Raw genomic sequence first — 24,586 nt, 5'->3', positions numbered from 1 at the left:
TCACTCTCTCCACTCTTCTGCCCTGAGTGACTGCACCTAATCCCACAGATGTAATTATAATCTATACGCTGCCTGGCTCCTACATTCAATTCCAGCCTCAGCCTCTGATAGTTTACCAATCTAACAAGCCCAACATAAAAAAAACTTGTTTCCTCCTCTCAACCTATTTCTCTTCCAATCTCAACCTTTCCAAACTTGTATCTAGACCCCCTTTCCCGCACACCAACCCAGTATCACCAGCTCCATCTCTAAAAAATCTCAAATCCATCTGCTTCTCTTCACATCTGCTATTATTACCCAAGTCCAAGCAATCATCATCTCTCATTGGAAATTACAGCCTCCTAACTAGTCTGCTTTCATTCTTGCTTCCCAATAACTCATTTTTCACAGTGATTTTTTTAACTTTTTATTTTGAAATAATTATAAAGACTCCCAGGAAGTTGCAAAAATAGAGCGGTCCCTTGTACTTCTCACCAATTTTCCCCATGGTTTACATAACTATGGAATAATAGCAAAACCAGGAAATTGACAGTTAAGTGTATAGTTCTATGCCATTTTGTCACTGTGTGGATTTGTGACCATTAATCTAATCAAATTGTTCTCAAGCTAAAAACTCTTCAATGGCTTCCCATCAGACTTTAAGTAAAATTTTATTTTTTTGTCACAGCCTAACAGGCCTTAGGTCATCTGGCCTCCATCTATCTACCTCTCAGATTTTATTTTTCACATTTCCATCATGCACTGGACCTTCTATCAGTTCCTCCAATACAGGGAAGTTTTTCCTTAATCTCAAGGTCTTTGCTGTCCTCTCAACCTGGAAGACAGTTTCTTCTACCTCTTCATATGGCGGGCTCCTTCTCATTTCAGGATACAACCTAAAGATGTCCCCACTTCTCCACTAGCCCCTCCACTTCCAATATTAAAATGTACCCATAGATTTTATCACTATTTGAAATGATGTAATAAGTTCCATGAAGGTAGAGATCTTGTATGTCTTATTCTATATATCCAGTATTTCAAAACATTGGCGAGCACAGGTTAGGCAATGCACAGCTATATTCTGGAATGAGCAAAAACATCTGGAAACATATGGGTAACAGTACATTTATTATATATTTTTCTGATTAACTGTGCCAAATGCTCTAAATCTGAAGATACTTCACCTGAAAAGATACCTGAAGGTTGAAAAAAAACCATATTGACTATTTGAAAAATGGACCTAATATATCTTTTAAAATAAAATACGCATTATTTCCCAATATTTCAGATAGCCAACGTAGTACAGAAATGAAAATATATGTCAATATGTATAAATCTCCAAATTAAAACACACCAAAAAAACTAAGACTATGTACAGTATATCATTAAGTTTCAAAACATGCACATTAAATACAATATATTCTTTAGTGTGTACTCATATAATACATAAGAAAATGTATTTTATAGAGAGAAACACATGGAAATGATGAACATCAAATTCAGAATAGTAATTATCTCTGGGGATAATGGAGAAAAATGTTATTAGACAACAGTATTTATATTTATAATGTCATATTTATAATTTTTTTATTTCGTGGATGATTGGTACACAGGTATTCATTATATTATTCTCTATCCTTTGTTTTTCTGAAATATTTCATATTTTTTAAATAAACAATTATATAGAGACAAAAATGTTACATGTTTCAGTTTTTATATATTTTCTTTTTCTTCCAGTGTTGCAGGAAAAAGAAACGATTTCTTAAAACTGGTATTGTAAATCTAAATAAGCAAAAACATTAACATTATGGAAAATTCCAAACATGAACAAAAGAAGAAAAATAGGATAATGAACCATCATGTACCTATCACCCAGCTTCAACAATTATCAATTCATAGACAATCTTATTTCACATATGCGCACCTACACAGGCACACACGTACCACTGGCTAATTTTGAAGCAAATCTCAGAGAGAGCATTCCCTCTGTAAATACTTTGGCATTATCTATTTTCTAAAATATAAGAACTCGTTAAAATATATATAATGACAATAGCACTACTATACCAAAAACAATAAAGAGAATTTTTTAATATCAAAATCTAGTCATCGTTCAAATTTCCCCAATTCATATTGTCTCGCTCTTTCTCTCTCTCTCATTTTCTTTAAGTTAACTTACACAAATCAGAAACCAAATGAGGTCTATGTATTGCATTTGTCTTTGAATCTATACGTTTCTTATTGCTCTTTTGTTTTCTTTTGTTTTACCCCTTACCATTTACTTAATGAAGCTTAGCTGTTTATCCTACAGTTTCCCACATTTTGGATTTTGCCAATTACAGATTCATGGTATCATTAATATATTTGTCTATCCTCTATATTTTCTGTAAAGTGGTAGTTGAATTTGAAGGCCTAATATGATTAAGGCTTTATTTGGTGACATATGGTCCTGTAATTTCCCATAAGGATGCAAATAGTGTCTGGTTATCTTACTTTTACAATATAGGCAGTCACTGGTCACCATTGCCTAGATACTTGATTCCATTAAGGTTTGAAAAATAGTGATACTCTATCATTCCATTCCTTCTTCATTTAACTAAGATAACTCCATAAAGAGAAAAATCCCTTATTTGATTATCCATAGGTGCAATTCATCAAATAAAAGCAAAATAAATATTAGCTTTTTAATTTATCTATATTTACCAATTTTCAGAAGAATGAATTCGTGTTCTAAAATCCTCCTCAGATAACCCAATGAAGTATTTTGGTTTCACGTTATCAATATGAACTCACAGATTTAAACACATTTGATATGTTTTATCCACTGCAGTTATTAATGCTCAAATTGTCCCATCTTTGATCAATGGGAGCCTCTTCTAGTTGGCTCCTGAGTCCTTTTGATATGATGTTAGTCTTCAATAGCTTCCTGACTTTCTGGTACAACAAGACTGTTATTGGCCAGCAGTCGTCAATGTACTCTACAAAACTCTGAGCGTACCTGAGACCCTTTCAGAAAATCTGCAAGGTCAAAAACTACTTTTATAAAAATAGTAAGCCATTATTTGACACTGTATTGACATTTGCACTGATGGTTTCACAGCAATGGTGAGTGAAGTGCGGGGACCATGGCACAAATCAGACAGTCACACCAAACTGTACGAACAGTCACCATGTTTTTCAACATCATGTACTCAGAAACAAAAATGCCAGTTTCGTGCCGGCCCGGTGGCTCAGGCGGTTAGAGCTCCATGCTCCTAACTCCGAAGGCTGCTGGTTCGATTCCCACATGGGCCAGTGGGCTCTCAACCACAAGGTTGCCAGTTCAATTCCTCGAGTCCCGCAAGGGATGGTGGGCTCTGTCCCCTGCAACTAAGACTGAACATGGCACCTTGAGCTGAGCTGTCTCCCCGATGGCTCAGTTGGTTGGAGTGCGGGCTCTCAACCACAAGGTTGCCAGTTCGATTCCTCGAGTCCCGCAAGGGATGGTGGGCAGCGCCCCCTGCAACTAAGATTGAACACAGCACCTTGAGCTGAGCTGCGCCCTCCACAACTAAGACTGAAAGTACAACTTGAAGCTGAACGGCACCCTCCCCAACTAAGATTGAAAGGCCAACAACTTGACTTGGAAAAAAGTCCTGGAAGTACACACTGTTCCCCAATAAAGCCCTGTACCCCTTCCCCAATAAAAAAAAATGCTAGTTTCACCCATGAGTGTACCTCTTTTTAATATTCTGCATGTGCATAAACATTTCAGGTACACACTGAAATATGACGTTTACCATGGGGGGAAAATGTGTGTTTAAATTGCAAGCTGAACTGGCCACTTTTTTCATAGAACATCGTTTTTACTTTAAAAAACAACTGACAAACAATGACTATTCCGACTAGGGTATTTGGGCATACATTTTTTTGGAAATAAAAAACAAAAAACAAAGTGAATCTATCATTTCAAGGAAACAACCAATCAATTTGTTGCCAATGATAAAACTTGAGCTTTTGAGCAAAAATTAGAATTCTTAACATGGATCTACCATTATGACCTTGATAGTTCCCCACTAACTAAAGAATTGTCTGATAAAAATCAGTGGTGGTATTAATAAATGTAATTCTTTCTACTGTGTAATAAAATGTGTCGAAATTTAGAAGATCTGCATAATTCTTGGAATCAATATTTTCCGAATGACCAACATTTGATGTTACAAATTCAGATACGGGTAAAAGAACCATTCAAAGTGCAAGTGAGACCAATGGATTTTAATGTAACAGAATAAAAAATTCACAAATATGGTTTCAGATTCCACATGCAACTGACACGTAAGAAACTACCACTTACCAACTTTTAGTGTAATATTAAAGAACATCCATTTCAATTTCAATTTCATATATGGCTTTATTTTCAAAGTACATTATCATTATTCAGAAATGTTTATTCCTCATTTATAACTATTACTCTTGTTTTAATCACCTTTTACTATTTCTCTCCAAAAACTGAACACACAACTTTACTTTCCTCCATCATAAATCAAAGAATAATTATCTGAAAAGGCCTTTTATTCAAGTATTCCTTCTTTGTCCAATTACAAATTTATGTGCACCCAGACTGCTTTCATACCCTATAAGAACATCACACACACTATATATATATATATATATATATATATATATATATATATATAATATACACATCGATACATACAAGGTCTGACAATTAAGTTCACAAACTCATCCTAAAAGTGCTACACACTTCATTGTTGAATATCACTACGGTCACCTTTGAAATACTCCCCTTGGGAAACTACACACTGACACCAGCACCTAGTCCACCCCTCAAAGCAATTTTGGAACTCTTTGTCTGGAATCAGAGCTGTCGTAGTATTACCCTTGATGTCCTGAATGTCATCAAAATGTCTTTCTTTCAATATTTCCCTTATCTTCGGGTAAAGAAAGAAGTCATTGGGGGCCAGGTCAGGTGAGTAGGGAGGGTGTTCCAATACAGTTATTTGTTTACTGGCTAAAAACTCCCTCACAGACAGTGCCGTGTGAGCTGCTGCATTGTTGTGATGCAAGAGCCGTGAATTATTGGTTCAGGTCATCTAACTTTTTCACACAGCCTTTTCAGCCCTTCCAAATAGTAAACTTGGTTAACTGTCCAGTTGGTACAAATTCACAATGAATAACCCCTCTGATATCAAAAAACAAGTTCCCAAACTTAATTGTCACACCTTGTATATCACAACAGATTGAACTCAGAAGCAGATAAGAGAATCTAGCTGTCTTCCATTAAGCCAAACATTAAAGAGATTTGAAAAATGTAATAAAACCAATGCCACTCTTCCCACTAATTTGAAAATAGTTATTTTAATATAAAATATTGTTATTATGCATTAAGTTTATTATTTCTAAATGAATAACTTTTTAATTTCTCAATTTTAATTTATAATACGGTCAATAGCAATAGATCAAATAACCCACATCAACAAAAACTTTTTGGAGTCTTCAATAATTTAAGAGCACAAAGAGATACTGAGTTAAACCTGTTCTAGGTTTATCTTGCACATTTCATGCTCCTGATCTGGAATTGACTTTTCTCCAGTTATTTTTGGTTTGCATACTAGGGAAAATACATCTTTAAAAATAATTCTATAATCCAGGTTTATTAGAAATTTGCACTATGGAAACCAATATTCTAAAATTTAACAATTGAGTATGGTTTTTAAATTTTATCCCATTGTTTTTCTCTTAAAGGTCATGTGTTAGCATTTTCAGTAGCTAATAAAACATCTACTATTCAAAAAACTCAAAAACATACAAAACACGCTAAGCATAACACATATTCTATTCCATTCCAGATTAAGAGTTCATTTTGTCAGTAACTCTTACAATTTTAAATTAAATTATACCACTATAAAAAATAAAACTTTCATCTAAGTTTCATCTAAATAATTTCTTTCTGAGAATCATGTTCTTTCAAATGATGGATGAATTTTCTAAAGAAGGCAAATAAATGGAAATTCAGAAATAGGCAAGTCAATATCCCTCTTTATTTATACGTTTTTCATCTACAGAATGAAAACTGAACAAAATATTGTAAACCACCCTCAACTCAGCTCTAAAAATTGAAGGCTGTTGACACTAATGTTGAGAAAAATCATAGGGCGAACACCAGACAGCAGCTCTACCGTCTGAAAAATTTTTAGACTTTGGAAAATCTGAGGGTGAAGGCCAAAAAAAAATACAGCTATTCAATGAACAATTTGAGATGTAGTTTCCCCATCTTGCTCATTTTTTTCAGATGAATCAAAATGAGGCTAAGATCAATCTTCAGAGGTTCCATTTATAATTGTTAATTATTTTATAGTGAAAAAAATCATGGAATTGAAAATTTGATCAATGGGAAACACATCGTATCAAGTTAATCTTCAAATGTATATTTTAAAGACATTATCACTCTAATATTTGTTTCACTGTAGTAGCCTTCTACGCTTTTGAGTCTTTGAGTTTATACTCAGTCTTAGAGCTATTTTCCTACACACAGAAATTTTCTTGGATATTGCAAAAGTCCCAATGGTGTACAGATATTACCTTTTTTTTCCCTCCCCTCCACCCACAACTCTGATTCAAGCCCTTGTTCTCAGCCTAGTTGTAGAGGACGCAGCTGCCTGGCCCATGATGGTATTATGAGCATTGCGCTCTACCTGGCTGAGCTCCGACGGGTCGGCTGCTCACCGCAGCACACAGCAGCTCACACCAACCTCCAGCTGCTCACGGCAGCCCAGCTCCAGGGAGAGCCGTTGTTGACAATCTTAGCTGTAGAGGGCGCAGCTCACTGGCCCATGTGGGAATCCACCCTGAGACCTCAGCGTTAAGAGCACAGCACTCCAACCACCTGTGCCACCCAGCCGCCCCCAGATACTACTTTGGAACAAATAATTTCCGACGCAAATGCAAGAACTATAGTACCTATCTTTATATCATAAATAAATTTTATTACATCTTTCACCTTAAAGTGTAAATCAAATGCAAAAATAAAGATGTCCTCATAAATAAGGTAGACATCCACAGGGAAAAAAAAAATCCATTAAAATATACTAAATTTTTAGACTTAAACAGAACTCACAGAAATTAATATTTAATTTCAAACAATATGGTTTTATTTCCAAAATGCACATTATTATTTTTCAGGAATGCTTCTCATTTATAACTCTTTTTTCTTTATTTTTATTACTTTTGCTTTTATCACATTTTTACTGTTTCTCTCAATATAATGAAACAACTTTATTTTTCTCCATCATAAATCGAAGGGCATGAAAAATATAAATTTCATTATCATTATTTTGTAGAAATAGTTATTTAAATACGTAAGGAAAACAATATTCTTCTAACTGGAAGAGAATAACTATTTCTCTATTTCTTATGTAATAATTAAATGCAATAAAGGCTTAACAATAAATTCTAGCTCACTACTACCAAGTGATTTGTTAAAAAACAACCAGTAAAAGCTTGTTAAAATTTTAAACTACCTAAATTTATACTAGTTCCAGCAAAAGTTAATCACATTGTCTTTTAAATTCCTTCATGAAAGTTAATTAAATGCTAATTATTTTATATTCATTATTTTTTACAGCTTCTATGGTCATGTTCTACTGGGATTTTTGATAAGTGTTTGTGGCTAACTGCTAACTTTCCCCCCATATCTGTTCCATCTTTCACAATAACAACAGTTTTAGCCAGGTATATGACCACCCTGGTAAAACCACATTTCTTAGCCTCATTTTTAGCTTAATAGAGAAGGTGGTGTAGGCCAAGTCACAGGTTCTCAATTGGTTGGGGGGGGGGGGGGTCATAATACCTTTATACTCTTAAAAATTATTGGAGACCCCCCAAACAACTATTATTTTTGTGGGATAAAACACAAATAAATCTGACAAACAGTCTAAAGACCAGTACACTAAAGACAACAAAATACTGCTGGAAGAAATTAAAGATCATAAATAAGATATACCGTGTTCAAGGATAAGAAGGACTCAACAGTGTTAAGATGTCGATTCTTTAAAAAAAAAAAAAAAAAAAGATGCCAATTCTCCCCAAACTGATCTACAGAATCAAGGCAATCCCAAACAAAATCCAGCAGGCTACTGTGTAAAAATTGTCAAACTGATGCAAAATTCCTATGGAAAATGCAAAGAAAACTAAAATAGGGCAAATTTTGAAAAAACGTTTGTGGATCAACACTAATTTTGAGACTCTATATAAAGCTACAGTTGCCAAGGCAGTGAGGTTCCATCACTAAGATAGACATCAAGATCAATGGAACGAAACAGTCCAAAAACAGACCCACACATACATGGACAACTGATTTTTGACAAAGGTACCAAGGCAAATTGGAAAAAGGATAGTTATTCCAAAAATGGAGCTGGAACAATCAGATATCCATATGCAAAAAAAAGAAAAAGAAAACTTTTACCCATATCTCTCATACTATATATAATAAAACAACTCAGAAACGAGCAAAGACCTAAATATTAAAACTATAAAACTCCTAGTTTTATAGTTTTATAAACTATAAAACTTCTAGAGGAAAACAATGGTAAACATGGATTATGGAAATATTTTAGATAAGACTCTAAAAGCATAATCCATAAAAAAATAAACAAAATGGACATCAAAATTTAAAAGCTTCTGACCTTTAAAAGATACTGTTTAGAATATGAAAAGACAAAACTGGGAAAAAATGTTTATATCTGAAAAAGGAATTTATGTATGACATTATAAAGAACTTTGAAAACTCAATGAAAACATAACTACTCCAATTTAAAAAATGGGAGGAAAATTTGGAAAGATACTTCACCAAATAAGACATGCTGAAGGCAAATAAGTGCATGAAAAGATGCTCAACACCATTAGGAATTAGAGAAATACAAATTAAAATCACAATGAGATATCAACACACCCCTATTAAAAGGGCTACAATTTTAAAAGAATGACCATAAGAATCTAAGTTTAAAAAAGAATGACCATACAATGTGTTGGTGAGAATGTAGAAAAGTATACAACTCTCATTACTGCTGGAAGGAATGTAAACTGATGTAATGTCTTTGGAAAACAGGTTGTTGGTAGTTTCCTAAAAAGAAACACAGGCCTACCATATTATTCAGCCGTTCCATTCCTAGGTATTTGGCCAAGAGAAAAGAAAGCGTAAGTCCGTAGAAATACTAGTACAGAAATGCTCATAACAGCCTTATTTGTAATAGCCAAAAACTGGAAACAACCTAAGTGTCCAAAAACTGTGGTAAACAAATTGTCGTATATCTATCTAATGGAATACTACTTACTAGTAATCAAAAAAAAAAAAAGTATGATTAATACACATGAGATCTCAAAATAACTATGCTAAGTAAAAGACCTCTACCTCCCCCCCTCAAAAAAGACATACTGTGTAATTCCATTTACATGAAGTTCTAGAAACACAAACAAATCTGTAGTAACAGAAAGTAGATCAGTGATTGCATGGAGCAAGGGATAAGGCAGGAATGAAGGATTACAAAAGGGCACCAGGAAACAAATGATAAATACAGTCATTATTTTGATTGAGAGGATGGTTTCACAGGTATCCATAGGCCAAACTTACCAAACTATACTCTCGACACTCTCTCTAACTCTATGGACCTCACAATTTAACACTTCCCTAGAGACTGGTTAAATCACCGTACTGCATTTGTTCTCATATCCTCAATCAGGTTACAAGCTTCATGTAAAAAGAGAATAGGACTAACTTTTTTAGAACACACTCAACACCTATTTTCTGTAAAATACTCTATTAAGTGAAATTTATGGTTCTTTTCTACTCCTACAGATTTAGTGCTGAGCTAGATAAACAAAAGTATTTCATAGATACCCCATGGTTGAGAAATAAATCTAAAGGGGAGGAAAAATAAATAAATAAATCAAAGAAAACATCCATAGAAGTCTGGAGATACAGACAGTATATAATAAATTTTCTGTGTTTTGATCAAGTTTGATGTAGGACAATAAATTCAGGACCATACCTAGAAGTATAGTTTGCTCCTTGACTTATAATGGGGTTACATCCTGATAAACCCATTATAAGTTGAAAATATCCAGTCAAAAATGCATTGAATTCACCTAACCTACCGAACATCATAGCTTAGCCTAGTGTACCTTAAAAGTGGCACAGAACACTTACATTAGCCTACAGTTAGGCAAAAATCATCTCACTGCTACTCTCCAGCATCAGAGAGTATCATACCATGTATCACTAGCCTGGGAAAAGATCAAAATTCGAAGTGCAGTTTCTACTGAACGTGTATCACTTTCGTACCATAGTAAAGTTGAAAAATCATAGGTCAAACCATCGTTAAGTTGGCAACCATCTGTATATATCCCCCTTCTTAGGTCCCTGGAAGACATTTTTATGAGTTCTCAGACACAATCAGTCTTAATATGCCACACTATAAGAAGGGAGAAGAAATATTTTAACCCTATTCTATCTCAATTCACCTAATTGCATTCAGCTTTCTTCAGCAATAAGACTATTACAAGAAATTATCATTTCCTTTAGATGATTATTATTTGCAGTGATCCCAATTTAGTAAGCCTAAAACAACAACAACAACAACAAACAGTAATTATCCAATAAAATCTATTTCAGGACAAAATAACAAAAACTGACCTCAGAATCCAAAAGTTTTCAAACGGTAACATCATATTCTTATGAACAACGATCTAGTAATTTTAGATAGTTTAACTAATCAGTCATAATAGCATTATTTGTTTGACTTAATCCAAAAAAGGGTGCTCCTTTTAAAAACACAAACAATGCCTAATTCCTTTCCTATAGAAATTACATAAATACTTTAACAACGAAATTTATTATAATATAATAGTTAATAACTGGAAAAACTAACAATTTAAGGAACAAATCTTATCTAAATAAACTATGTGTATACTTCTAATTATAAAACAGATTCAAAGCATACCTATAAATGCAAAGTTGTAAACATGTGAATATAAAATACGTGGCCACAAAGCAGAAACCTTGACTGTTATCAATATTAATAAGCTGTCATTTACTCAGCTGGCCAGGCACTATTTAATCTTCACAACTGTATGATAACAGCATTATTACTAAACCCATTTTGTAGATGAGAACACTGAGGCTTAACAGAGTCAAGCAACCTAGCTAAGAAAATTCCAAAATAAAATCAATCAAATTTGTCTTGTAACTGAAAGAGTCCGCAGTAAAACCAATGTTAAAACAATTTCTTGAAATATAAGAACTTGAATAGAGATGATGCTTTAACTCAGGTCAGTTAAACTTTTTCTGTAAAGGGCCAGACAGTATGTATTTTAGGCACTGTGAGCCATTCAGTCTCTGTCACAACTACTCAACTTTGCCATTGAGGTATAAAAGTGACCAGACAATAAATGAATGAGCACAGCTCTGTTCCAATAAACTTTATTTATGTACAATGAAATTTGAATTTCATATAATATTCATGTGTCATAAAATATTATTCTTTTTCCTCAAACCATTTAGCTGACAGGTCACAAAAAAACAAGATGTGGACCAGATTTGGCCCAGGGGTCATAGTTTGCAGACTCCAGTTTTAACTGAAAAGTTAAATATTACCAAAATAATATAAATACAGTTGACCCCTGGACAGCATGGGGACTAGGGGCACCAACTCCCCACCCACACACTTGAAAATTCACGTATAATTGTGTGTGTGTGTGTGTGTGTGTGTGTGTGTGTGCATGTGTTTCTTTTTTAAATTTTATTTTTATTAAATTTATTGGGGTGACATAGGTTAGTAAAATTATATAGGATTCAGGTGTACAATTCTGTAATACATCATCTATGTATTACATTGTGTGTTCACCACCCAGAGTCACTTCTTACATCATCCTTTTGACTCCCTAAAAATTTAGTTGTCCCTCAGTATCCACGAGGGATTAATTCCAGGACCCCCAATAGACACCAACATCTGTGGATGCTCAAGTCCCCCATATAAACTGTCGTAAATCAAGTCGTCCCTCAGCATCAGCGGAAACCCAGCTGTGGATCGAAAACAGTGTATTTACTGGAAAAAATCCACGTAAAGGGGACCTGTGCAATTCAAACCCATGTTCTTCATGCGTTAACTGTATAACATACTATTATTTAAACATAAATAATATTTTAAGTAATGAATTTCAAATAATTACTTCATGTATTATTTTTGTAATTTATACATATCGGTGTTTATAATTACAGTACCTTTTCTCTGATGCCACTTTTAATTTGCTCATCTTGAGTTATTTCATTTCACCATTGCAGATAATCTAAAAAAAAAAAAAAAAAGTATTAAACACAGAATTCTGTTTTCCATACATTCGATGTCATAAAAGTTATACAAACTAAAAGTTTTTATTATGGGTAACACAAGATAACACTGGAAACCAAAGGAGAGTGCTTATTACCTAAAATCAACCAGTAAAATGTTATCAAATTCTGAAGCTACAAAAATATAAAAACCTAAAATAATACAATTTATGATCTAGTGTTAAGATTTCTTTTGAGACAGTTCAAATTATCCTTCCTGTTCTAATATTCCTCCTTAAAATAGTCAAACCAACCACAGCATCCTGTGATTAGTGGACCTATTGTTCACCATTCACACAGCAGTCAAATAGTGGTAAATATGTATGATTCTGTCTTTATGAGAACTCTTTTAATTAATAAAAAAAATTTAGACAGAGTAAAAATTTTCTATAACAACATCTCATTTAATGTACTTAATATCTTCCTTCTATAAATATAGATTTTATTTTACAAAGTACATACTATACATTTTAAAACCTTAAATCTTGATTCACAAAATTTTATCATTTTTCAGCTTTATTTTGCAACTCTTCATCCAAAAGAACTCTGGGGATCTTTTAATTTTATATATCAATGCTTACTGAAGCAGAATTTTGTGGCATCACTAAAATGTAAAAACATTACTGCGAATTCAATAAATTAATCACCTATTTATGCTATATTTAGTAATGCTATATTTAAAGGAAAACAAACATGCAAAAGTACAGACATCAAACTATTCATCATAATATATTTAGAAGATATAGGTATTCTGGATATTTTTCTTCAATGACAAAGAATTTTTCCTTCAACAAAACACATGATTTTTTTCATTTTTATTAACTCAATTATAAAAGAGGAAACAGACATTTAAAACTATGTATAAAAATTACATGGACTATTTTTAAAGTGGATAAGAAACTTAAAAATTGCTATTCTTTCTTTCAATTGACTTCATTTTTAATTTTTTTAAATTGGGGGATATTGGGGAACAGTGTGTTTCTCCAGGGCACATCAGCTCCAAGTCATTGTCCTTCAATCTAGTTGTGGAGGGCGCAGCTCAGCTCCAAGTCCAGTTGCAGTTTTCAATCTTAGTTGTAGGGGGCGTAGCCCACCATCTCAAGCAGGAATTGAACCAGCAACCTTGTTGTTGCGAGCTCATGCTCTAACCAACTGAGCAGCCGCTTCAATCTAGTTGAGTAAAGCGCAGCTCACTGGCCCATGTGGGAATCGAACCCGCAAACCTGTTTTTAAGAGCCCACGCTCTAACCAACTGAGCCATCCAGCCGCCCCAATTGATTTTTTTTTAAGTGACTACAAATCAAAGTAACTTTTCCAATTTCAAATTAAGAGTCACTGTGTATTCAAAGGGGGAAAAAATCCTATGTGTCTTCAGAAGTGCTGTTGTCATAAATAGAAGTTAAGTTACCTCTACTTGTTGAGTGGTATGACTTCCTCTAAACTACATTAGCAGCACATCCCATGAAAAGTGTACTGGAAATTTTGAGTTGCAAAGGTTAACGTTGGGTAATTACATCATAGCCAATTCTATTTCAAAAGTTAAGAAATGATTCAAACTTCCAGTGCACAATAAAATAATAGTTTAACTACAGGCATTTCTCTCCTCTCCCTTCCAGGACTAGATTAAATAGACAGTAGAGAAATAAAGTTATGTTGAAGTCCACAGTGACAGAAAGCAAAACTAAAGGGGAGGAGGGCGCTCTGCCCAGAATTTAGGAAACTCAAAATTAGGGGAATTGGAAATGCCAAGAACAACAGAGGAAGAGACTGCTAAATAGCAACTAAAACTTGGTAATTGCAAATAATTTATCTCAATATTCCCATGCCTTACCATTGTGGAAAACGTTCAACTGTCTGTCATAGAGCACCGGGTAAATAATCTTCACTAAAGAAATCGACAACCTCAAAAATTTCTGCTTTCTGGGATTTAGGATTTCCTCAAGAAAAAGGTTAATTCTCATCCCCATTATCCTAGGGCTAAGCCAGTGTGTCCCTTACAGTCACTTTTTATTGCTGAAGCCTGAGACCAGAGTGCCTCAGAGTAAACAAAACCCTTCTTTTTGCTGTGAACGTTTGTGTTCGTTACATGAAAAGAGCAGGCACCTAGAAGCAGAAATGCTGCATTTCACCAAGTTTGTGGCAAAAGCAAGAAACAAAGAAATTCAAAGTATGCAAGGGAGTATATAATAACTAAAATAGCAGGCCATGGAATTTAGATGTAATCTACTCATTCCTATTTATTGGGTCATTTTCATCGCCATGAAATCATGTTGTTATTTCTGTGTCTTTGGGGGTGGAAAGCTTTCTTGTTCCCATTTCCCGAATCCAGCCATTGTCCCATTTCTCCCCTCCTAAAAGCAAAGAGTTATTTATACGCACTGTCAACAAGTCCACTCTTCTCATTCTCTCTTAAACATATTTCAGTCAGGTTTGCCCCACACCAGTCCATCAACGCTGCTCCTGTCAGCCACCAGTGACCTCCACGTTACTAAATCCGATAGTCAATTCTCATTCTTCACCTTTCTGGTCCTATCAGCAGCACTTGATATAGCTGATCATTCCCTCTTTTTAGAAATGCTTCCTTCATTTAGCCATACTCTTGTTTTCTGCCTACCCCACTGCCACTTCAAAGCTTCTTTTACTGGAATGCCCCAGGGCTCAGTTCTTTCTTGTCTAGTCTCTTACTTGGTGATCTCATCCAGTCAATTTTAACTACTCAACATCTCCACTTGGATCTCTAAATATATTACAAACTCAGCATATCCAAAACTGATCTCCTGACCTTCCCTTCCCTTTCAGGTGCGCTCTAACTTCAGCTTTCCCCAACAGTAATTAAAGACAATTCTTTCTCTCAAGTGCTCAGTCAAAAACCTTTATTTCCTCCTGTCTCATATGCCACATCCAACCCATCAGGAAGTCTTGATAATTCTACTTTCAAAATATATCTATAATCTGATCACTTTCACTACGTCTATTTCCATAGTCAGGCCACGGAACTAACTGGTCTTTTCTACCTTTGGCCCCCTACAGTCTATTCTCAGCACACCATCCAGTTTGATCCTTTTATAGTCTGGGGGGAGGCACGGGGAGGAGGAGAAGAAAGAATAGAAAAGAAACAAAGGAAAAACAAACACCTTAGGCTGATCTTGTCACCACTCTGCTCAAAGCCCTGCAAGCTACCTATTTCCACAGCATTAGGGACACACCCCAGCCCTTTCCTCCCTAACGTCATCTCCTACTCGTAACTCTCCCTGCTGAGGCTGCTATGAATGCAGTGGCTGGGCCTCCTTGCTTTCCTCCCACACGCCTCACTCTCACCTTTGTGCCTTTGTCCATGTTCTTTTGCCAGATATTCCAATGACCTACCAACTCCCAAACTCCCTTTGCTCAACCATCCTATTTAATATTGTGGACCACCTCCAAGACCCTACCGTATCCATTGCCCCTTGCCTGAATCTACTTTGTCTTCTTCCAGAGCACTTACCACCTTCTAATACAGGATGATTAAAAAATAACTGAATATTTTCAAAATTGCGCTACTCATTAACTGATTACATGTGAACAGGTGTCAAAACCAATTTTTGAAGAAATGATCAGTTTAGTTTATAACCTTACAAATGGACAATATATAATCCATCACACCACATACATCAATCCTGTAATCAAATTCATCCCAGACCCTTACAGGCTTATCACCATCGATGACTACAAAAGTAACCTTAATGGGTTCCTTCATTTCCTCAAGGTTTTGAGGAAAACGTGGTAGCAGCTCAAATTTCCCGATATATCCACATGCGAAGTCACACGGTTTAATAGCTAATATCTCTCGGTGGTCACTCTTTGACCCTTTTTAATCACCTTGTAAACCAATTGATTTAAACATGTGTATTGTTTATTATCTAGCTCTCTCCACTAGAATTAAAGCTCCAAGAGGGCAGACATCTTTATTTTGCTCACTAAATGCCTCCCAAGTACTATCCAACAGAGCCAGCACATTGCAGGTGCTAAATAAATCTTTAAATGAGCAAACAGATGCTTTAAAGATAAGACGTGTTTTGAAAAACATCTTACTACACATATGAGCAAGAAAGTCTTCATTTTTAAAAATTCCCCAACATGGTAGACACGGCACACTGATACAATCCCAATTTCCCTCTAGTGTACCTTCCCATACTACAGGAGTTTGAGAACTTTAAAAAAAAAAAAAAAGTATTTCCCAGATGCCCGCAGTGGGGGCTACAGATATGATTTAAATCCACCAATTTCAATCTCATCATTGGTGAGAGACTTAGAGACTGAAAGTCAGGCAAAGGCCACCTGATTCCATGAGCAAGCACAGACAGACACGTTTAGCTCTTCTGCAGCAGCGTACGCAGGGCTCCCAGACTATGTAGTCTAGTCCAGGGTTTCTCAGCCTGGGGCCCACAAGCTGTTGCTAGAGCTCTTTCAGAGCTCACTGTTAAGGAGAGGTTTGTTTTTAACTTTTGTGCACCAAGCAATGACAGCATTCACAGTACCCAATGATTTTGTTAGAAACGTGATAGAGCACAACAGGAGCGTGTGCATTTGGTTCGAGTTGGCCTTGACATTTGGAGGCTTCGTGGCACAGGGCAAGGATGAACATCATCAACGTCTCCCTTTCAAATTGCCTCCCTGACCTCTTATCCACTGCTCGCTGCCTTATAGCAGCAAGCAAGCTTTGTAACTCTAATGAAAAATTAAGAGGAAATTTTTCATTTTAATTAAAAAATCTTTAAACCCAATTGCCCTGAGTCCTCATGCTTTGCTATTGGTGTGAACAGTTTAAACCATGGACTAAATAAATTACAAAGGACCTATATTGTGAAATTTAGAGACTTTTTGTGATCTTCTTATTTAGTTATTTGTTATGCCCTTATGTCTTACAGATTAACATTTGTGTTTTACAAATATGCTTGATAATCCATTGTGGCAATTTTTGAGGATAAGGTACAAGAGAAATGTCAGTGGACAATTGTGGTGAGATTAAGTAATGAGGAATTGTATATTGTGAGTCATTTCTCTAAACCAGTGCAACAAGGACACACACAAAACGCCATCTGTACAATGAAAACTACTTATCAATGGGTTTACACAGAGGCTGACAATCCTAGTTGTCCTATTCCATTTTGTGTTGTCTGTGGAAAACAACTTCACGAGTGCAGCAATGGCTCCACCAATATTCAAAGGACACTTAACTACAAATTATAGCCAATTGACAAGTTAAAGGTACTACTGAATCTCAAAACAGACATAATAAAGATTTTATTTCAAAAAATTACATACAGTGAAAAGGCTGAGATAGCAAGTTATATAGTAGCAGAACTTACTGACCATAAAAGGGAAAGACACCCAATTGCTGAGAACCCAATAAGGCCAGAATGCAAAATTATGCTGAATAAAATGCTTATGTGACATGCCGTAAGAGAAATTTTTAAAGTTCTACAATAAGATAAAGCAACATGTTGACATGTCCCATGATGCTAAATAACTATGTAATAAACAGAAAAGCAAGTTTTTATTATCCAGATTAATGAGTCCACAGAGTTCAACTGTAATATTTATAAGATTATATTCTATATATATATATATATATATATATATATATATATATTATATATTTATAAATACTGTAAGATTTGAAAAGCATGAAATCAAGAAAACATTTTAGCTACAGAATGCTGCCCAAAGCTACCAAAGGGCAGGATATTTAATGCTTTGTCCTCCTATCTGAAACAAAAGGTCTGTCTTGGAGGAACTATGTTGGCATCTGTACTAACAAGGTCCCGTCAATAGCTGGCTCCATGTAAAGATTTGCCACTCTTGTTTTAAAAACAAACAAACAAACAAAAAACAGACAAAGAAACAAACAAACAAAAATCCTGACTTTACAACACAGTGTTTTCTTCACAGAGAGGTATTAGTGTCAAAAGCTTTGCGAGAGGAAATGAAAAAAGTTCTATTTGGAGCTATAAAAAATGATCAACTTCATTAAACAAAAACCTGTTCATTCAAAAAACCTGAACAGAGAATACATAAAAGTCCTGCTATGTGCAGAAATCCAGTGGCTTAGCAGAGTTCTCAACAGGTGTCAGAGCTGAAAGGTAAATTGCAGGAGTATTTTCACACAGTGAGTCAGGTTCTGCTAACTGTTAGGAGGATGAAGAATGGCTGCTGAAACCAGCCAACTTAGCAAGCACTTGTTATCACATGAAACAATTGAACAACTCTCTGCAAGGCCTTAAGAGAAAATATTTTGACTTCCAGTGACAAGATCCTTAGGAAAAAAATCATGTGACAAAAGGAAATCATAAAATGTTCCTACTGCTGCTTGGGCTCAAGAGCTAAAAAGGATATCTGCACGTCTCAAGTCTGCTAATCTAGAGGGAAAAAAATATAAAGCAAAATTAAACACTATTTTCCCTTCTTTTCACACAAGTGTAAAAATGAATGAGCAAGTCTCTCTGAATCTTCTGCTCAGGCTGAGAACTTGACTCTGAGGAGGAAGAATTTTATGTGCTTCAGTATGATTATGCACACAAGATGAGATTCACTGATTTGTCCCTAAAAAAGTTCTGGATTTCTGTGAAAGAGTAGTGTCATGCAAATCACAGGAAAGTAATAAACATCGGGTTGCAAGTTTTCAACTTTTTATGTAAGGAATTTTTTTGTTGTTTAACAAGCATCAAGAGCAAGGAGGAAATCATCTCATGTGAGTTGAAAGAGAAATCCGTGAACGGTTATCTCAAATTCATCAAAAGAAAGCAAAAATAAGTTTCATATATAAGAGAAAATTTCACTATTTTTAGTTTTAAAAAATAACAAGTATATTGTATAAAGCCTTTTAAAATATAAATTAGACTTCAAAATTTACCACTTTTGTGCATCAAAGGACATTATCAAGAAGTGAAAAGACAACCTACAGAATGAGAGAAAATACTTGTAAATCATATATCTAATAAGGGTTTAATATTCAGAATATATACAGAACTCCTAATCTCAACAACCAAAAGACAACCCAACTTAAAAATGGGCAAAAAAACTTGAAAAAAACATTTCTCCAAAGAAGATGTACAAATAGCCAATAAGCACATGAAAAGATGCTCAACATCACTAGTCATTAGGGAAATGCAACTCAAAATCAAAATATTACCTCATACTTACTATGATGTGTATAATACAAAAAAAAAAAAAACACAGTAAATAACAAGCATTGTCGAGAATGTGGATAAACTGAAACCCTTGTACCCTGCTGATAGGAATGTAAAATGGTGCAATCACTGTGGAAAACAGTTTGGCAGTTCTTCAAAAAGCTAAACATAGAATTTCTGTATGACCCAGCAATTCTACTGTTATATACTCCAAATAACTGGAAACAGGGACTCAAACATATAATTGTACATCAATGTTCATAGCAGCATTATTCACAATAGCCAAAAGGTAGAAACAACCCAAGTGTTCACTAACAGATGAATGGACAAACAATATGTGGTATATAGGTACAATGGAATATTATTCCGCCATAAAAAGGAATGTTCAGATACATGCTACAATATGAACAAATCTTGAAAACAATGTGCTAAGTGAAATAAGCCAGAAACAAAATAACAGATGTTATGTGCTTTGCTTCCATTTATATGAAACGTCTAGACTAGGCAAATTCATAGAGATAGAAAGTAGATAAGTGATTACCACAGGCTGAAGGTAAAGAGGAATGGGGACTCAATTGTTTAATGGTAATTACAGAGCTTCTGTCAGGGGTGATGAAAAATTTTGGAAATACATAATGGTGATGGTTGTATGACATAGTGGATGTAATTAATGCCACTGAATTATAAACTTAAAAATGGTTCAAATGGCAAGTTTTATGCTAGATGTATTTTACCACAATAAAAAATTACAAAAAAAATTATCTTACAATATTTATTTAAACTGTCTATCAAGCCTATCTTTAAAAAAAAACCTGAAGCCAGTTATTTAACACAAATGTATTACCTTTACCATATGAGTACTTAAAATTCATGAAAAAAATGCAAAATAAGTTAATCACCTGTTTGTTTCTCAAATAAAGTTTATTAAAGTCTTTTTTGTTTGCTTTAAACAAAAATAAAACTACTTTTGCACATACCACATACACAAACCACACTTTATTACTATTTTTTATAGTAAAAATATGTGGTAAGATTCCTAGGTCTACTTGGATAAACTAAAATATAAATAAGTGAATAAAGTAGGCAATTTTAAGAAAAGGAAAACCTATTTTTTTCTATCTGCATAACTAACTCACATCAGAGTTTATATCCCTTGGTATTAGATGGCCAAAAGAATCAGATGCACAGAAAAAATGTGATTGTCTATCAAAAGAGCATTAGCAACCATTACTGGGAGTACTGTATTGTAAGACCTAAAATTTCAAGTGCTGCCCTGACAGCTTTGAGACTCACAGGGCCCCAAAGACCTAATGAGAGTTCTCCCTATCCTGCCATATGTGCTCCCACCCAGTGGGAAAGGCTCCTCATCCAGCTAGTTCCACTATCAGCCAAACCAGTTGTATTCCATTCAGTCCTAAACCTAACTAGTTTCAGTCCCTCTCCAGCTCTCAGAATTATCCAAACAAACTAATCACATCCTCCCATAGTGAAGGGGTGGAGGGGGAATCACTTCGTCCTTTTTTTACTACAAAGCCTGCCTCCCGTCGACCCTGAGTCTGGTTCACTCCATTCCCAAGTGTAGCCCCCATGTGGCATGCAGTATGTTCCTTTCCCAGGTTGTATAGATATGACGAATAAATTGCTGTCAATCTCATCTGACCAGTGTCAGATAGTACCCATCTCATACCATTTAGGACAAAAGATCCCGCCTTCACTGATGGATTAAATTGGAGGTGATAAGAACAATTATTATAACTAAACTTTCTGTCCAAACTAATATTACAGCTGTAGATGTTATAATTTTTATGGAGTTGTTCCCTGAGACCTTAACATTATGCCATGGATCCTCTAGGGTATAACGATTGAGAAAGGCTTATCTAGTCCCTCATAGACAGGGCTGGTGTAGGCCGGAAAGGGTCCTGGTCCAGTGTGGTTCCATAGCTGGTAAGTATAGCAGGAGATTCCCGATCACCATAGCCTCCTGACCACAAGTCTCCTGACTTGAAAAGAGCAGTGTGGTTCTAGCAATGAAGATCTAGGAGCAACTCTGCAATTACACAGGAGGCCTCCTAGTCATAAGAGAAGAAATACCTCCCTTGTTTTCTCAGTTCTGTGCAGAAGTTTTGGGAGTTGTTCCTTGAAGCTCAACCTATAGTCTCTTTCTTTAGATCTCAGAACAATTCCGTAAACCACTTAATACCTGTGCCAGATACTGATTTATTGCCCCTCATCTCCACATTCACCTTTTGCCTGTTCTGTGAAAACTGATTTATGCCCTTTTAAAATATCCATTTCTTTGCCAGCTGATATGATATTCAGCTTTGTCAAGAGGGCACTGGAAAGATATGGCAGGAGGAAAGGATTTTGCTTCTGGTTCCATTGTGCTCACTTGGCTGCAGCAGACAGGGTTTCTCCAGGATCCACTTCTGCAACAAGGACAGCTTCTCTGGCAACAACAGGCCACTGCAGCACGTGCAGCTTCTCCAACAGGAGGCCAGGCAGTTTTGCAGCAGAGTGCCTCTGGTGAGACACCTCCCCATAAACAGCTTTTCCTGGCACCCTAGAGGGTGGATGTCCAGCAAATTCTACTAATGCCACCCACAGCTACTTGCCTTGACCTTGTCCTTTTCCAACAAGGTCTAAACCTCAGTGGGGGAGGAGGAGTCACTCTATCTCAGCCCTGGGAGTAGTAACTGCTCTTTATATCAGCTATCCCTATATTCCTTAGTTATCTTTACTTTTTACTGATAAATCCCTCATTGCTCCAATCCCCTGTTATAGTCAATAATTCTTTATATAAATCGGTCCCTATTAAATTACTGTGTGGTTTCTATCCCCTGATTGGACCAGACTGATACATCCCTACAATTCTCTAAGCTATTTACCATATGGTAAATAAACCCTCTCTGCTTAAGGTGTCTAAAGTAGATTGTGTTCTCTACAACTGAATCTTCACTGTTTTCTTTTTCAATAAAGAATTTTGTGGAGGGAAATCGTACAATAGCCTCAGAGATTAGATAAATCTGTGACATCATTTTTTTAACCAGAAAGGGATACCAATTATGCATACCCAGAGTTAAGAATGGCTACTGAGGATTATATTCCCAGGTCAGTCTATTAAATATTTTAATTGTAATATTAACTCCATTTTGGGCTATTATCATTCCTGTTATGCCTAACCAGTATTTAAAAACTTAGTCTACAATGAGATACCACTTCACACTCACTAAAGTGGCTATAATAATAAAAAAAAAAAAACAGGTAGTAAGTGTTAGCAAGGCTGAGGAGACAGTGGAACCCTCATACATTGCTGATGGGTATGCAAAATGGCACAGCTGCTTTGGAAACCGTGGTGCCTCAAAAGGCTAAACATAAAGTACTCATATGACCCAGATATTCCATTTCTAGGTATATATCTAAAGAAATGAAAACCTAGCCACACAAAAACTTGTACACAAATGTTCATACCAGCATTAGTCATAATTACCAAAAAGTGTAAACAACCCAAATGCCTCTCAGTGGATGAATAGATAAATGTGAATATTTCCATACAATGCAATATTATTTGATGATAAAAAGAAACAAAGTACTGATATGTGCTACCTGGATAGACCTTGAAAATATTATGTTAAGTGGAGAAAGCCAGTCATGAAAGACCACATCATTATACAATTCCATTTATGTGAAATATTCAGAATATCCAGAATAGATGAATCTATAGACAGAAAGTAGATTACTGGTTACCTAGAACTTGGGGAGATGGGGATGGGTGTGGAGGAGAGGCTAAAGGGGTGTGGGATTTCTTTCTGGGGTAATAAAAATGTTCTAAAATTGTGGTGATAGTTGCACAATTCTGAATATATTAAAAGTCACTAAACTGTATTCTTTAAATGGGCAAGTTGTACAGTGTGTGAGTTATATTTCAACAAAGCTGTTTAGAAAAAAGGAAAAGCTTAGTCTCCACAGGAACTTGAATAACTCAACCATTTCTAAATTAGGGTTAGAGATTTATGTCCTCTGATCTCAATGCCTACTTCCCACGATAGAATACTATACCCTTTTACACAAAAGCAAAACTTCTGATCTACCTAGGTCTTTGAGAGATGTATTGAGTTATTTATACAACAGAGGTTTTAAAAAAAAAAAAAGAAAGAAAGAAAGAAATCTGCACTAAAAATCTATGCTGTCACCTAAAAACCCACAGCATACATTACCAATGGGGGAGTCTATATGAGTTGACTTGTATATACTTAAAGATGGTTTGTACTAAAATTAAATGTGGGAATTTGACCTTAGCAGAAAATTATATTAGCACAATCAACTTCCTCAAGTTAGCCCACACATAAGGAAAGGCAAGCAATTTTGTATACTCTAGTTCAGGAAAAGTAAAAATTTTGGATTGTCTGAATTTTTGAGATTTTCCTCAAATAGTATTAGCTCCTGAGCCTGGGGAATCTAAAAACTGAAACCCTCAGTTCTCACTAGCTTAAGCCTTAAATCAAGCCCATGAGTCAAGTCAATAAGTGTGCACATACACCAGGCATCATTTTCTTTTTTTCCCCCTTCTTCCGCCTCCCCACTTCTCTCCACTTCTCTTCGTCCCCCCCACCACCACCACCACTCCAACTCAAGCCGTTGTTTCTCAGTCTAGGTGTGTAGGACACAGCTCCCTGGCCCATGCTGGTATTATGAGCCTTGTGCTTCCCCTGGGCTGAGGCAGTCGGTCGTCAGTCAGCCGCTCACAGCAGCTCTTGCAGGCTGCCAGCCACTCACACTGGCCACCGGCTGCTCATGGCAGCACACAGTAGCCCACGACAGCTCACGGAAGCTCACAGCAGCCCACAGCAGCTCACAGCAACCTCCGTCTGCTCACAGCAATCCAGCTCCAGGAAGAGCTGTTGTTCACAATCTTAGCTGTAGAGGGCGCAGCTCACTGGCCCATGTGGGAATCAAACTGGCGACCTCAGCGTTAGGAGCAGGGCGCTCCAGCCACCTGAGCCACCAGGCCAGTCCCAGGCATCATTATTTCATATACTTAAGCTGCCCTAATTTTCAC

The 24,586-nt window shown here is 35.7% G+C and overlaps 1 protein-coding gene across 7 annotated transcripts in view; it reads right to left on the bottom strand.

The window, feature by feature from the left end:
• Positions 1 to 24,586, bottom strand: part of AGTPBP1 (ATP/GTP binding carboxypeptidase 1) — a 149,934-nt gene that overhangs the window by 118,667 nt on the left and 6,681 nt on the right. For 6 of the 7 annotated variants that reach the window (XR_012495819.2, XM_019750132.3, XM_074330623.2 and 3 more), the window contains exon 2: positions 12,257 to 12,321. The exons of the other annotated variant lie outside the window; for it this stretch is intronic. Coding sequence is in view for 5 of the 6 variants with exons in the window: in XM_019750132.3 (XP_019605691.3) it covers positions 12,257 to 12,288 (32 nt within the window). In the remaining variant the exon portion in view is untranslated. The remainder of the gene's footprint in view (positions 1 to 12,256; positions 12,322 to 24,586) is intronic. 7 annotated transcript variants of the gene reach the window in all.

This window comes from Rhinolophus sinicus, chromosome 16 (genome assembly GCF_057876585.1).
Source record: "Rhinolophus sinicus isolate RSI-liver-muscle chromosome 16, RSI-T2T, whole genome shotgun sequence".
Lineage (NCBI taxonomy): Eukaryota > Metazoa > Chordata > Mammalia > Chiroptera > Rhinolophidae > Rhinolophus > Rhinolophus sinicus.
Note: the sequence above shows the minus strand (reverse complement) of the source record. Positions and strands in the feature narration are given on the sequence as shown.